This window comes from Merops nubicus, unplaced genomic scaffold, assembly GCF_000691845.1.
Source record: "Merops nubicus isolate BGI_N331 unplaced genomic scaffold, ASM69184v1 scaffold1923, whole genome shotgun sequence".
Lineage (NCBI taxonomy): Eukaryota > Metazoa > Chordata > Aves > Coraciiformes > Meropidae > Merops > Merops nubicus.
Window position 1 is genome coordinate 18,035 of NW_008598020.1, and position 13,614 is coordinate 31,648.

A 13,614-nucleotide genomic window follows, 5' to 3' on the forward strand; every position below is an offset into this window, starting at 1 on the left:
CTGCATGTAGGTAACCAGCACGTGCCCCTGTTCTGCCCTTGGTCTCATGACACTGCCTCAGCAACTGTACAACTAGCTGAATCAGGGAATCCAAGTGACAGAACAAAAGCAGGAGTAGAAGGGGACAAATTTTGGATGGACCAATGTCAGTTGACAACTATATGAATGCCAGCCTTGGTGCAAGTGACCAGCAAAGCTGAGAACTCTAGGGCTAGAGAACAGACGGCAGCACAGCTCTCTTCCTTGGGAGTCTAGTTTTACCATCATTTCACTAAATCCAGCCTTGCAAAGAAGAAAGGCTGAAAGGAAATGCAGCTCATGACTTCTGTGGTTTTCAAAAACTTTTAGTTCAAAAAGCTGAACAAACCCAAACAACTGGCTCAATCTGTACTCCTTACCTCCCTGCCGTGCCACCGTTTGAAAAGGTACAGCAGGAAGCCACACGAGCTGTTTGGAACAGTCACAGCTCCTAGCAGTGCTTGAGTAAAAATCACCATGGTCACTGGCACTTACTGTGAAGATAGTCCTGCAGGCATGCAGCGTTGCAGAAGGTTTGACTTAACCTCTTTTCACTGAATTCAAGTCTGACATTCCGATTTGCAATTCCAAATTTTCAAAAGAGAGTTTTGGAAAACTTTTTAAAAAACGTGTATCAAATCATAGTCTAGAAAGCCTTTAACAGTAAAAATCACAAACTACAGCCCAGCTTACCCCAATAGTCCATTTTGCATTTGAGCTCTCTTCTCTGAAAGATATTCTAGGTTCCTTTACTCGTAGAGGAGGAGTGACTGACCGTCCTGGAGAAGCAGAGGGAGTTGCTAAGGGTGTGGTACGAAGGCTGGACCTGAGAATAGACTGAGGTGTAAACCCAGGAAAACCAGACGTAGATGCAGCCAAAGCTTTCGCTCTCTACAAAAAGAAAGTAAATAATTTAAACGTAAATCAGTTACATTCTCAAAACCAAAAAGCTTCACTTGTCAAAAGTATGAGTCTCCATTGCAAATGGAGTTTGTACCAGCAGAAGGGACAAAGTTTAGCCTCTGCACTGCCTTTTTTTTTAAAAATACCAGCATAAAATGTTCTTTTTCCAATTAACTTCCTGAAGAAACACAGATATGGCTTCTCTCAGGCATGCCACCCTGCAGGAAGACTTGGATAGGCTGGAAGAGTGGGCTAACAAGTACCTTATGAAGTTCAACAAAGACAAGTGTAAGGTCTTGGACCTGTGAAAATCATCACCTAAGAGTGTTCCAAGAGGACACTGGGTTGCACCAACAAGGAAATCACCAGCAGAGATAAAGAAGTCTAGCACTCTAGTCAGTGCTTGTCAGGCCACACCTGTCCTCAGTTTTGGCCCTTGCTATACTGAAAAGATGTGAAAGGCTGTAGAGGATCCAGAGAAGGGCCACAAAAACCATCAGAAGACTAGGAAACCTGCCATCTGAGAAAAGGCTCGAAGAACTGAGTTTGTTCAGCCCTGAGAATAGAAGGCTTTGGGGAAATCTTATTAACATGTTTCAGTATTTAAGGGATGGCTACAAATTTAGAGACTCCATTTTTACAAAGAGTCACATGGAAAAGCCATGGGGTAAAGGGACCAAGTTAATCCTGGGGAAATTCCAATGAGACACAACAGGAAAAATTTTCACAAGAAGAACGATCAGTCATTGCAATAATCTCCCCAGGGAAGTGGTGCAGTCCCAAACATTGCATACGTGGAAGATTTAGCTGGACAAAGTGATGGGCCATCTTACCTAGACCATGCTTTTCCCAAGAAGGGTCAGACCAGATGATCCTTGAGGTTCCTTTCAACCTGGTATTCTATGATCTTGTCTGCAATGTTACCTCCCATCCCAGTGGTCTGCAGTTTTCTACACTGCTATTCTCTAAGGTGTACAACTTCCAGTGTTACCCCGAGTAGAGCGACTGAAAACACTGCTGTGCAGAACAGCAACCAGCAAAGCAACAGCTACAGCTGCTTTTTCACCAGTTCAGTCCCTGCACTAGCCTAAATGAAGTGACACTGCTGTAAAAGTGCCTACACATCTTCACCTAGAAGCATTCAGGTCTTCTTACCTCAGCTCAAAAAAGATTTTACAGTATGGGAAGGGCTTAAAAAGAAGGGTAATGAAACTAGCTTAATGATATGAGCAATATTTAACCACAAAAAAAAACAATTCAGAGACATCAGAACTATTTTGTTCAGGTAGGCAAAGGCAAAAAGAACAGCACCAAGATAGGTCGTACGTGACTTCCTTACATGATAAGAGTTTGATGGCAGTGAATGGAAATACACTTTAACAAACAATTAGTAAGTAAAATTACTGCAAAAAGATATCTGAGTTTGACAGAGACTGACATCACTTGGTTGTCACTCACTTCACTGCATTAAGAAACTGAAGCATACACATTCTTGCTGGTAGGTCTGCAAGTCAAACTATACAGAGCTATTGAGCACTTCAAGAATGAGATGGTTAAGCTACAAACTGCATCTCTAAGTATACTGAAAAGTCCAATTTTAACTTCCTTTGTGCCATGTGTATTTCTGGTGAATCTAAGGGATAACATGCATATGGCAATTAAATTAAGAGCTCAACTTTCCCTCTTCAAGACCATTCCCAAAACACTGCTTCCAAAAGGACTGCATCTACAAAAAGCCACCTGCGTACTGAAATTAATCCACAAACTGAGTCCACCAGTGTCTGTGTAAAATGCTCTGGTGGTTTCATTTTGAACAAAGTTTACAGGCTTTTGGTCTGGTGGGTTCCTACAATTTTTTATTTTTTTTTTTTTAAAGTACAAACCTTAACCACAAGAGGAGTCTGTAGTAAATTCAGCTCTGGTGCTCTTGAAAAATTCTTTTGTGAGATGGAACCATGCATATTTGCTTTCAATGGACTGGATGCCATGAACGAAGTAGAAGCTCTGCATGGTGACTGCCAGCTACCACCCTGTGCTTCAGAACACGAAGGAACAGGACGAACCACCAAATCCAGCAATCTGTCAAGATAGTTTAAAACATGAACATAAATAAATACATGAAAATAAAACCCATGATGCTTTCAAGACATCTGATACATAACAAGAAACATTCAATGAACAAGAAATACAGATGAATCACTGCTGGGGTGACACATCGTGCCCATGAACAAGCTACAGGCATTTCAATTATTGCTGTATATTTCATACTTAATTTCCTAAGTCAGTGCCCCTGAGACGGGAGCAATCCAATCTGAAGTTGCACAAGTGATGAAGTTCTCACGTCAGAAGAAAATTTTACCTTTTAAGTATTTTTTATTGAAATCTACATTTCAATGCTGGGACAACTAACTTCAAATTGTCCACTTAGTTGTGGCCCAAAGTTGACCAACAGAACTAAATTGCAAAGAGAACATTCTGCAGAGCAGAAAGTATACACGTACAGGCACACACACATGCACAGAAGAAGAAACACCTTCTTGAAATATTCAGTTTATAGACCTACTATACCTGGAACATTTTCGTGAAGAGTTTGCAATTGGTGTCCCAACAAATGCATCACACAGCTCTGCGTCTGGGAGACGATGTGACAGGACTTGTGGTTCTGTAGCTCTAGGACTACAATTACAAGAAAAAATGAACTGGCTTTCATTTTTTCAAAGTCCAAACAGAACAGAATTCAAGTTTATTTGACCACACCACCTGTAGGAAAATCATCTGACAAGTACTGTAGCTCTTTTCCACTCTTTATAATTCTACCTATTTTGAAGAAAAAAGGGCAGAACCGAAGCCAAATCTGGGCAGGAAGTGGTTAAAGGTTACTATTAGACCAGACAACCAACTTAAATTCTGTAAACACATTTATCTTAGTGTAAATACATTCATATATAAGATTATCATAGCAGACAAACTCTCTCTCCAAATATTGCTTGTGATGAATCGACTCTTAAATATTTTATATTCTATGTGCAAAAAAGCAAAACAAAGCTTTATTTAGGTACACCTCCCCTCCAAAACACTAACATCATTCAAATGGATTTGTCTCTCTCCCATCTCCAAACATGTACCTGCTACAAACATGTAACAAGGCCAAACTTTGTTACAAGGCTGCTTACCTATCATATTGTGAGACACTGGCTTTCTGCTCGCTTCCTCCCCATACTTCTCCAATTTTGAACAATACATTGTTGATAAGAGTTGCCCTTGTATGCACATTTCCTGCTTTAGCTTGTTTTGTTACTGTTGATAATGGCTTTGGTCTTGAGACTGCAAAGCAAGAGGAGGGAAAAAATATCAGCCTTGTAAAATCAAAGTGATGGTCCATTGTATTTCCCCCCCTAAAAATTACCTTCTCTTAAGACTGAAGGCAAACGGTAAGGCTTCGCTCTCTCTACAGCCAGCTTCCTTTGAACTCTAGGAAGGACCTTCCCATATTGGTCTAGGATAGAATTTCTGGCCACTGCTCGCTCTCTCAGGCGAGGATTGCGGTCATTCTGATGAACAGACAGCGTAAAGTAAAAAGTTGTCTCATTACAAGTTAATGGCACAGAACTACCTGTACTGTTTCTCATTTCTTCTACAGACAGAGTAAAATACATCCACTGCACAGAACAGCAGTGAGTTCCACCCATCAGCACATGCCAGCTTCACCTGGAAGGAAGACTAGAGCAGTAACAGAACCTATGACTCTGAAGTTAAAAACTAAGTGCCACGAACAACATGCAGAACCGTGAACTCTGCAGAACCTTCATCTGATACAGTTGTTATCACCTGCAATTCTCAAATGTATTACAACATAGCAGGCTCTCCCTTGGCTCGCCTGAAGCACCAATGTCTGAGATGACTGAATATACAGGACAACTGCAAATTGTTTGATGAAGTGATTTCAATTTTAAAATGAGTCAGAAGAAGCTACCTACACACCCAGCTTCTAGCTGAATGAAAGTTTTCAAATGCAAGACCTAAAACTTCCAAGACCACCTTTTAAATTTGGTTCACTGGAAAACTGCACTTCCAGAAAGCAGCAACTGCATCACAGATTCTTAACAGAAGTTCACATAGTGCAGATTTTAAGCTGGATCTTTTGAGAAACAGAAGCTAGGCAAGAATTTCTGTCATAAAAGTGGTAAAATGAAAGCTGTGAAATTGCAGAGCTCACATCATAACTTCCAAAAAAAGAAAACACACCAATTTTGCCTACGGACTGGTATCCAGGCTGCTCTCAGCTAGAAAAATAAAGTTGTGTGCAAGATACAGGAGATGACATACAACATGCTTTTCATTCCACAGAAAGGAGTGGCACAAACAACTTTCAATAGTCTCAACCACATAGAACGTATGTATCTGTAAAACTAAATTAAAAGACTGGCCTATAGAAAACATCTATATTTACTCCTCCAATGCAAACAAACTATTTTAAGCGGAGTTAACAATAGTCTGTAACATCTAATTTATAGCTTCACAGTGTAGTTTTGAAGCAGTGAAGTATTTTGTTCAACTTTTAGTTTCAGCTGTAACTTAAGGCATAGAAACTTATTCCTAGTACTTCAAAGAATGGTATAAAAACAAAGGATTTTTACTGAGTACTACTAAAACCAGTTAGTAACACCTAACAAACTTGCACAGTTGACAGAACTTCTATGCTTACCATATGATTAACATTCATTGACTGATTCAACTGTAGTGCTGGGATATAATTGGCACGCTGCAGATGGTAGACTAGAAGAAATTCAGGATTCTGAACACCAGCATTGGTCTGTAAAAACTTCTCCAAACACTCCTATGAGAAATAACAAATTTCAAAAATCTGTTATCATTCTGACTCTTCTCTTTTCAAAGAGGTGATTAAGATTTTTTTTCTTTGTGCACACTTACTTGTTCAGTGTCTGTGAAAGGTAGCTTCAGTAAGTCTTCCATTAGTCCCATCTCCTGGCAGATTTCATACATGTGTTTTAACAGCTCTTCCACATTTAACTTAGTGGCATGTTGCTGCAACAAACCCCAAGCCTCCACCATGCACCTGTAATTCATTTTTTTAATATGTAAAGGAATATTGAGAGTATAGCCAAAAAGATGCCCCCGAATTATTCAAGGTTTAAAGGAAGTGTAAAGGATTGATTTGTATCTTTGTTCTCCACCTTTCACAGTGTTTCAATGCCAACATAATGGGATGTATTTCTTTACCTGTTGGACAACAGCACAGTGAGGAAAAGCTGCACTTCACTGTTGCTGGACACTGATGGCCTCATCATCTGCATGTATCTGAGGGCTTGCCTATGCTCTCCTTGGCACATGAGGGACTGAATAATTCTCATATGTTGCCATGGCACAGTTTTGATTGTGGCTGGATGGAAGAGCAGGGCCAGTGAATTCTGTGGAAGTTAGAGATCAGCTTTATTATGATAAATATGTACATATACGCACGCAACAAAAATATTCCAAAGTTTAAGTAAGGGTGAATGCGTGTTAAATAAACTTAGATGACAAACTAATTAAATACTTGATGCAGGACATGCATATAAAAATTCTTAAGTATCTGCAGAAAAAAGAATCAGTAAGCCATACATTACAAAATGAGTAATTTAAAAGAAGTAGTTCATACTTTTCTGAGTTAACCTAATTTCTGTATATGAACACCACTTTTTGTAAATACATGACTGAAGTAGTCAGTTATTCTCCCAGACAAGCAGACTATATTAGCATCATGACAAGCAAAGAACAACCTTCAGCACCAGAAAGAACATGAGTTAGGTTGAAAAGTCACTTTTGCAGTCTTTTGTATCACATCTTGCTGCTATGATCATAGTTTTAATACTTAAAGTACCTAAAACACGGTTTTTGAGAAAGTGCTCAACTCGTCTACTGAAAACAACCTAAATGGATAAAATGAAAATTCAAGTATCAAGCAGTTACAGTAAATTTTTTGTTTTAATCCATTTCCTGACAAAGTAATTAAAATAAAATTTCAAATCACAATTTATTGAAGATGATGTAGTAGTATTCCAAAAAAAGCTCCTCATGTTTTATCAAATTATTAGCTAAGCACCAATTTTTAAAAATTATTTTATGCATTACAGCTTAGTACTGCAATGTATGTCTAACTGATCTGTTACATACTTACTTCATAATCATTGTGATCTAGAAGCCAAAAGCCTTGAATAAGCTTAACAAGACCCCAAGGGACAGAAAAGGCAGTTGGGAAGGAGTCAATTGAAGTTTCTGTTTTATTTGGAAAGGAATGCATGATATCTAGCAGCAAGTAAATAGTCTGATATTAAGTATGTAATTAAGGCAAATAAGACAAAAAATTTATGACATTACATTCAGAAAAGAATAATGAAAGAAGAATATCAACGTGGTAGGAAGCAGAAAATACTAATGTCTTGACAATCTGAACTACTATAACCTGAAGATAGTCAGGTCCTAACCACAAAATTGTATTCTGAATAAACAGACGGAAATAAATACTCTGATTTTTGTAACATGTTCAAAAAGGGTAACTTTAGATAATTTAATACCTAAGTTACAAACTCAGGTTCCCAGTTTAGTCAGTGATGTTGCCAGCTGGACACTCAAAGCACATGAACATTCAATGCTTCATTATAAATGCAAACAAATTCTACAGTTGGGTTTTTTTCCCCCCTCATTTCCAGAGTATACAAAACAATGTAAATTACGGCGCCCTGACGATACCGCTTGGCTCTGAATAATTAAAACTGGATTTAAAACAGTACGTGCATCACTCACTGGAGTGTCATTTTCCTTTTCTGACATCTGTTTTTAGGGACCCATTCTAATAAGTCAGCTCTGGGGTACAACTGTTTTTAAACCCCTTGCTGTCTCAGCTCCCCTCTCAGGTTAGGCAACAAAAAAACCTGTTCTGTTCTGATTCTGTTTATTTCAGCAGCTTAAAAAGTAAGTTTCTGCCCAATGACTTGACTTTCCTGTTTATTATTCTGTGTGCTGCTGGTTTAACAGAACAAAAACAAGTACTGTTAGCTGTGCTGGAAAAATCAATGATTTCATGAAAAAATGAGGTACTAGTAAACCATCGTTAGAAATCTTTTTGCTCTGAAGCATCACATTTTAGTGCATCATTCTAGTAAGCAGCCATTTGAAACAGATGTGGGTGATTTTTAAAAATTTTAACAGTTTAAATTTTGATAAAAACTAAAGGATAACTAATATTACTTAGTAAGCTTTTTTCCCTCACACCAGAAAAGACTTTGCAACAAAACATTAAAAAAAATCATAAAAAATCTGCACTACAAAGAAATGAACAATGCTTCTGTCTATGACATTCTTCCAAACTATGTTTTCACTTGCATTGTGTTTGAAGCATAAGTTTTAAAAATGTTTTTAACACCTAGGTGACAAACACTTGAGAAAATATTTTATTACACCTCCAGTATATACACAACTAGAAAGGATACAATTGCATGTTTGTAGCTTTCTTCAATGCTTTCTAGCAGATAGAGATCCAGTAGTGCCTGAAAGGAAAAAAAATATAATTAATAAAACAACCTCCTGTCTTCACAAATCATTGGCTTTTGGTCAGGGATTTGTTGGGATTTTTTTTTTTTAGTAAACATAACACTCACATGTAAACTAGCAGGTGGGTATTTCCCAGTTCCTCCTTCATCTCTCTGCCACAACTTCTCAACTTGCTCTCCTAACTGGGAAACCAATCCATCAATCATCAAGCAGTCAGAATCCCATTTTCCTCTGAAACAAAAGGTAGCAAGGATTTGGTCAGAGTAAACCACTAATTCTAGCCTCTCAGTGTGATAGATTTCCTCCAGTCGAAATAAACAAAAAAGCTCTTATGAGTTAAAGGAAGTAACAAACATACAAAGGCACAATTATTATTTGAAAGGCACATGGAAGAAATTTCTGAGTCAGATGAAAGATGTTCCTTAGATACTGAATTAAAGGAATTCACAACAGAAATCCTAAAAGCTCTCTTATTAAGGAACAGTTGCAACCTTTTATTTTTCAGGTTTCCTTTTTTTTTTTTGTTGTATTACCTGTAGTACAAAGGAAGTGCAAACGGAGTCTTTTACGTGCCAAAAATAACCACTCTCCTCCTGTCTAACAGAGGAAATGTAACAGTATCAAAATACCAAGACTATTCTTGATCACAAATCAATGCCTTCAAACTGGAGTGTTCCAATACACCCGTGAGACAAAATAATGGAAACTTCAGATTTTGTTTTCAGCATCTCACTTTTGTTACTGACGGAAAGTTATTTCCAGACAGCTGAGCATACAGGTAAATCTTAGTATCCACTTAGGCAGCATTCATGTTTCTATACACATAGTATCACAATCAAGGAGGGCTGAGCCTTTAAAAATTACATTATTCAAAAATCCATTACAATCTTCTGCTAAGCACAATGCTACCCTTTAATTCCCCAATGATAAAAAGCAGGAAAATCAGACTAGAGGTTGTATGCTTCTACAGAACAGGAACCTGTATGTAAGTCACTTGAGAAGTAAGCAAAGATAAACTTTGAAGTCAATGCCTAACTGACTGTAGCTTCCACCTTAACTCATCTTGCAGCACCTTGTTCACAGTGCCAAAGCCCAAGCTTCTTTAGTTCTTTATTGAGCTTCCAGTACAATTTCCAAAGAAAAACCTATTATCATCTAATCCAAAGCATATTACTCAAATACTAGCAAGCTAGTCTAGTTTGCATGAGGAAGTGACTTCTATCAAATAGCCCAGAGAGTGCCAGGTGTCCAATACAACTGTTTTGTGAACATTGTGCTTTGCTGAAGTGGAGATGACTGATCCTATCCTAATCACATAATCTTTCTCAGTAGAAAAAAAATATACAGATTAGCCAATGAATTAAGTAGATTACAAAAAAAGGGAGGACACCCAACAAATGGTACTAAGCAGAAGTACATATAAACACTAAACACAAAGATTACTTTCCTGTGTTGCAACAGAACACACACGTCACTGAAATCAAGAGTACCACTAGTAAAAACTACATTAAGCACAGCTTAAAACAAATATAACTGTTGATATAAAAGCCATTCGCTTCCACTTCTGAATTTGAAAAAGTGTTTTCTTGCAAGGCTTACCTCGACAAACGCTCCAGATCCTGTCGGTGACCAGTATAGTAGCTCTGAATCAGAGGATAATTGTAGAAAGGTCTAGACAAGTGCATATCGTCATCTACAGGCAATAAAGCCAATGCAAGTTAAAGAAGTAATAACACATTTTTAGACTAAAATTTTTGACTAAGACGACAGAATATCATGCAAGCTAAGTGTCAAGAAGCCTCCAGCTATGAAAGAAGCCAATCCTATATATTTCTGCCTTTGCTAAGAGATATAAGACACCAGACTAGCTCCTTCTTGTTTCAAGTACCATTTCATGCTTACAGCTGAAGGTAGCATTCAGAATATGTAGTGTAAGCTGAAGTTCACTGTAATAAAAAGTATGAACTCTCAAAGTGAATGTTTTTTTAAACATGTCATGTGAGCATTTGTAAGACAATTAAGGCTGACAATAGAATTCATAATCCATCCAAATAAACAAGTACTTCTAATGTGTCTTTTTCTCTCAAGCAATAAATAAAAAGCTCAAAATGTGCAGTTAATGTTTTTACTGTAAAAACAAGTGTTCCAGCATTTGTGATTTAGTAATATTTTGTTTAAAATGCTCTGTTACAAATGTATTACAGTTCATGCTCACCTAAACCCTCTGGAAGGAGACTGGATCGACAGAACCAGATGACTACTTGTGCGTACAAAGAAATGAGGCTAGTTACCACCTGCTTATTTGTCAAGTCTGTAGAACCTGAAAAATGGCAGAAGATTTATTTTTATTATGCCATTCCTTTCATTCTTACTAAACTAGCATCCTAAATAGACAGTCTAAAAATAACGGTAAAAATCGTTGTATTTTTCACTCTGTAGCACTCCATTATATTTGTTTTGGTGGTGATTGTGGGTTTTTGCTTTAAAGAAGAAACTTTGAAGCAAACCCTAGAAAAAAAACAAACTCACAGAAGGTTAAAATATAATACAAAGCCTCAACTATTAAATACCCTCAACCAAAAAGACAATTCTTTCCATATAGCAGTGATTTTTTTTACAGCAAAGGGATACTCTTTCCCCCTGCCCCAATGTCAAGAACAACTGACAATATAAAAAGCTACAGAAATTCAACTTGTGCTTCCTATTTTTTAGCCATTTGCAATATATTTGCACACATTTATAAATCGCTAAGAATTAAAAAGAATAATTTTCAGCATTACCCCTTTCAGTTCCTGCGTCTTCAACCCAGTTCCCTGCATAGCTTCTTGCTGAATGCAGCCTCCCCTGCCCACTTGTGTGAACTCCACAATTTCCCTGAACTTGATGCATGTTAAGCAGCAGACACAACTTCTCCAATTTAAGCCTCTTCTCCCAGCTAAATCTGTCTTCCAATCATCAAACCCAAAAGCTCATGTTTCCACAATTACAACCCAAGCATAATACCAAAACTTAATAAACAGTACCAGAAATTTAGCAATGCTATTACCAACCTTTTTCAGTCAGCTCTCGTGCTTCTGTTAGAAAACAGTTTAAGACGGTGCTAAGGTTGCTCAAAAGCAACTGGCAGTGCTGAAGAGACTGTAACGTCTGCGGGTCGATGAAGTTGCAAGAGCCATCAAACAGTGGAACACCTTTTCAAGAATAAATATTACATCATTAGCCTACAGGGCAATTTCAGAGTTCCAAAGTACACTCAAAGAACTGCATGCTTCACCATACCAACAGATTATTGAATAAGCTCAATTAGGGAGAATGATTTTATGTTTGCAGAATTACTACACTAGTACTCACATATTTGATCAAATTCATCTTTTGTATAGATCACTTTGTTCCACGTCCACTCAAGAACAAACCGTAAATTAGCAGCAGAACTTGGCTGCTCTTTAAAAAAAAGAAAACAAAAAAGAAATGAATCAACCATTTCAAACTCAAAGTATATATAACATAAAAACAACATAAGAAGTATTACCTTCAGATGTCCAATGTTTAATGCATCCTGTCAGAAGTTCTAAAGAACCTGTCTGAACAGCAGCTGACAATATTGCTTCTAACTGCTCCTCCTAAACAGAAGAGACAATAAAACTAGACTCTTACATGCTTTCATTATCTGAAGTATCAATAGTGTTTGTTTCTAACTGTACACTCCATCAGACATCCCAAAGTCAATTAGTACACATGCAACTAATTCCATATTCTCTTAATTCTAGCCACAGGCTAGACTACTTGTTAGTCTGAGGAAGGAAGCCATTTAATTTTTCCTCTGACATTTCAATTTACTGAAGGCTAATTCTAACCTTTATTTGCACACCTCTGCATTATACTCTTAATTTGCTGAGTTCCAATGAACTATTATCAGCAACATCCTCTGCCAATATCCATCACCCGTTTTGTGCATCTAACTTTGCCACCAGGAATGCATGATGAGGACACAACAAAGACAACTATACAATGCTGGTCAAGTAGATTTCTAGACTATAAAGACATGAAGCAGTTCTGACATTCAAAGTGTTAAGTTATTATTGTCTAAAATTACAGTACAGTAGTGGAAGATTTACATTCTGAGTTTAAATTTCTAGCTGTTCAAATACTGTATTAGAATGCATTGGCAAGCCTTTAGAAGGATAATGCACAGACAAGGTATTACGTAGTAGCTTATTTCAGCTGGTGTTCTGATACTTCTTTCAGGTGAAATGATCCTTCATAAAAAGTCACTTTTTTTGTTGGTTGTTTTGTTTGTTTTTCTAAAACACATTCAAAATTACCTTCCTCTTCCAGGTAAAATCATTACACTCAAAGCTATTTCTACACATTTGTGTTTCCACCTTTTTCTGAAAATACACCAAATACTACTTATCGTGCCAAACAAAACTCCAAACCAAGCTTCTTGACCCTATTTCTGAAACTGCCTCGCTACCATTCAAAAGAAATCCCTGCTCAAAACAAAAGTCTCTGAACAATATGGTCACAATTCAGCAAGGGTTATTAGAAAATATCTTGCTTTCCCAAGTTATTTCCAAACCGGAGTTGACAGCGGAACATCTAATTTGAATGTAAGAGTCTACATGAGGCTTTCAAAACAAAGAGTCTACATGCCAAAAAATTAGTTTTGGCTACCACACTGCGCACAAGTGCTATTTGCCTTAAAATATTTCCACAAATCTGGTGAAGAATCCAGCAGGCAGCAAGAGGAAGGCAGTGGGAAAACAGCTGTCCCCTCCCTACGAATTGCTCCACTGTATGATGACTAGCTAGCTGATCATTTAGCTTAGATCCTGCCCAAATGGAGATGTGCCGTTCATCACAGAGGATTCGGATCCAAACAGCATCTCGCGAATCTCTTCACATGAGAGAGGGAGGATGGGGCACTGCAAATGGAAAACCTATAACAGAGGAGGGTTTAAAGCAGATAAAAGGTAGCCAGTGTCACAAGTAAAAGGTGACTGAGGTGCGGCAGCAACCAGAGGGCAGTCTAGGAGGAGTAAACTGGGCTACTGTAGCACAAGACAAAGGTGAAGACCTGCTTTGAGAGGCTGTAGAGAAGCCTACTGACGATGGGACAATGAGCGGCAACAGTGACGGACC

At 37.8% G+C, this 13,614-nt stretch overlaps 1 protein-coding gene across 1 annotated transcript in view; it reads right to left on the bottom strand.

The window, feature by feature from the left end:
• Window positions 1–13,614, bottom strand: part of AHCTF1 (AT hook containing transcription factor 1) — a 42,811-nt gene that overhangs the window by 10,389 nt on the left and 18,808 nt on the right. The window contains exons 12-27 of the mRNA XM_008936872.1: window positions 12,002–12,092; window positions 11,824–11,913; window positions 11,523–11,663; window positions 10,688–10,792; window positions 10,072–10,165; window positions 8,580–8,703; window positions 8,412–8,468; window positions 7,100–7,246; window positions 6,163–6,350; window positions 5,854–5,998; window positions 5,627–5,758; window positions 4,328–4,472; window positions 4,095–4,245; window positions 3,490–3,597; window positions 2,805–3,000; window positions 712–909 (exon numbers count right to left, since the gene is read on the bottom strand). Coding sequence (XP_008935120.1) covers window positions 712–909; window positions 2,805–3,000; window positions 3,490–3,597; window positions 4,095–4,245; window positions 4,328–4,472; window positions 5,627–5,758; window positions 5,854–5,998; window positions 6,163–6,350; window positions 7,100–7,246; window positions 8,412–8,468; window positions 8,580–8,703; window positions 10,072–10,165; window positions 10,688–10,792; window positions 11,523–11,663; window positions 11,824–11,913; window positions 12,002–12,092 — 2,112 coding nt within the window. The remainder of the gene's footprint in view (window positions 1–711; window positions 910–2,804; window positions 3,001–3,489; window positions 3,598–4,094; window positions 4,246–4,327; window positions 4,473–5,626; window positions 5,759–5,853; window positions 5,999–6,162; window positions 6,351–7,099; window positions 7,247–8,411; window positions 8,469–8,579; window positions 8,704–10,071; window positions 10,166–10,687; window positions 10,793–11,522; window positions 11,664–11,823; window positions 11,914–12,001; window positions 12,093–13,614) is intronic.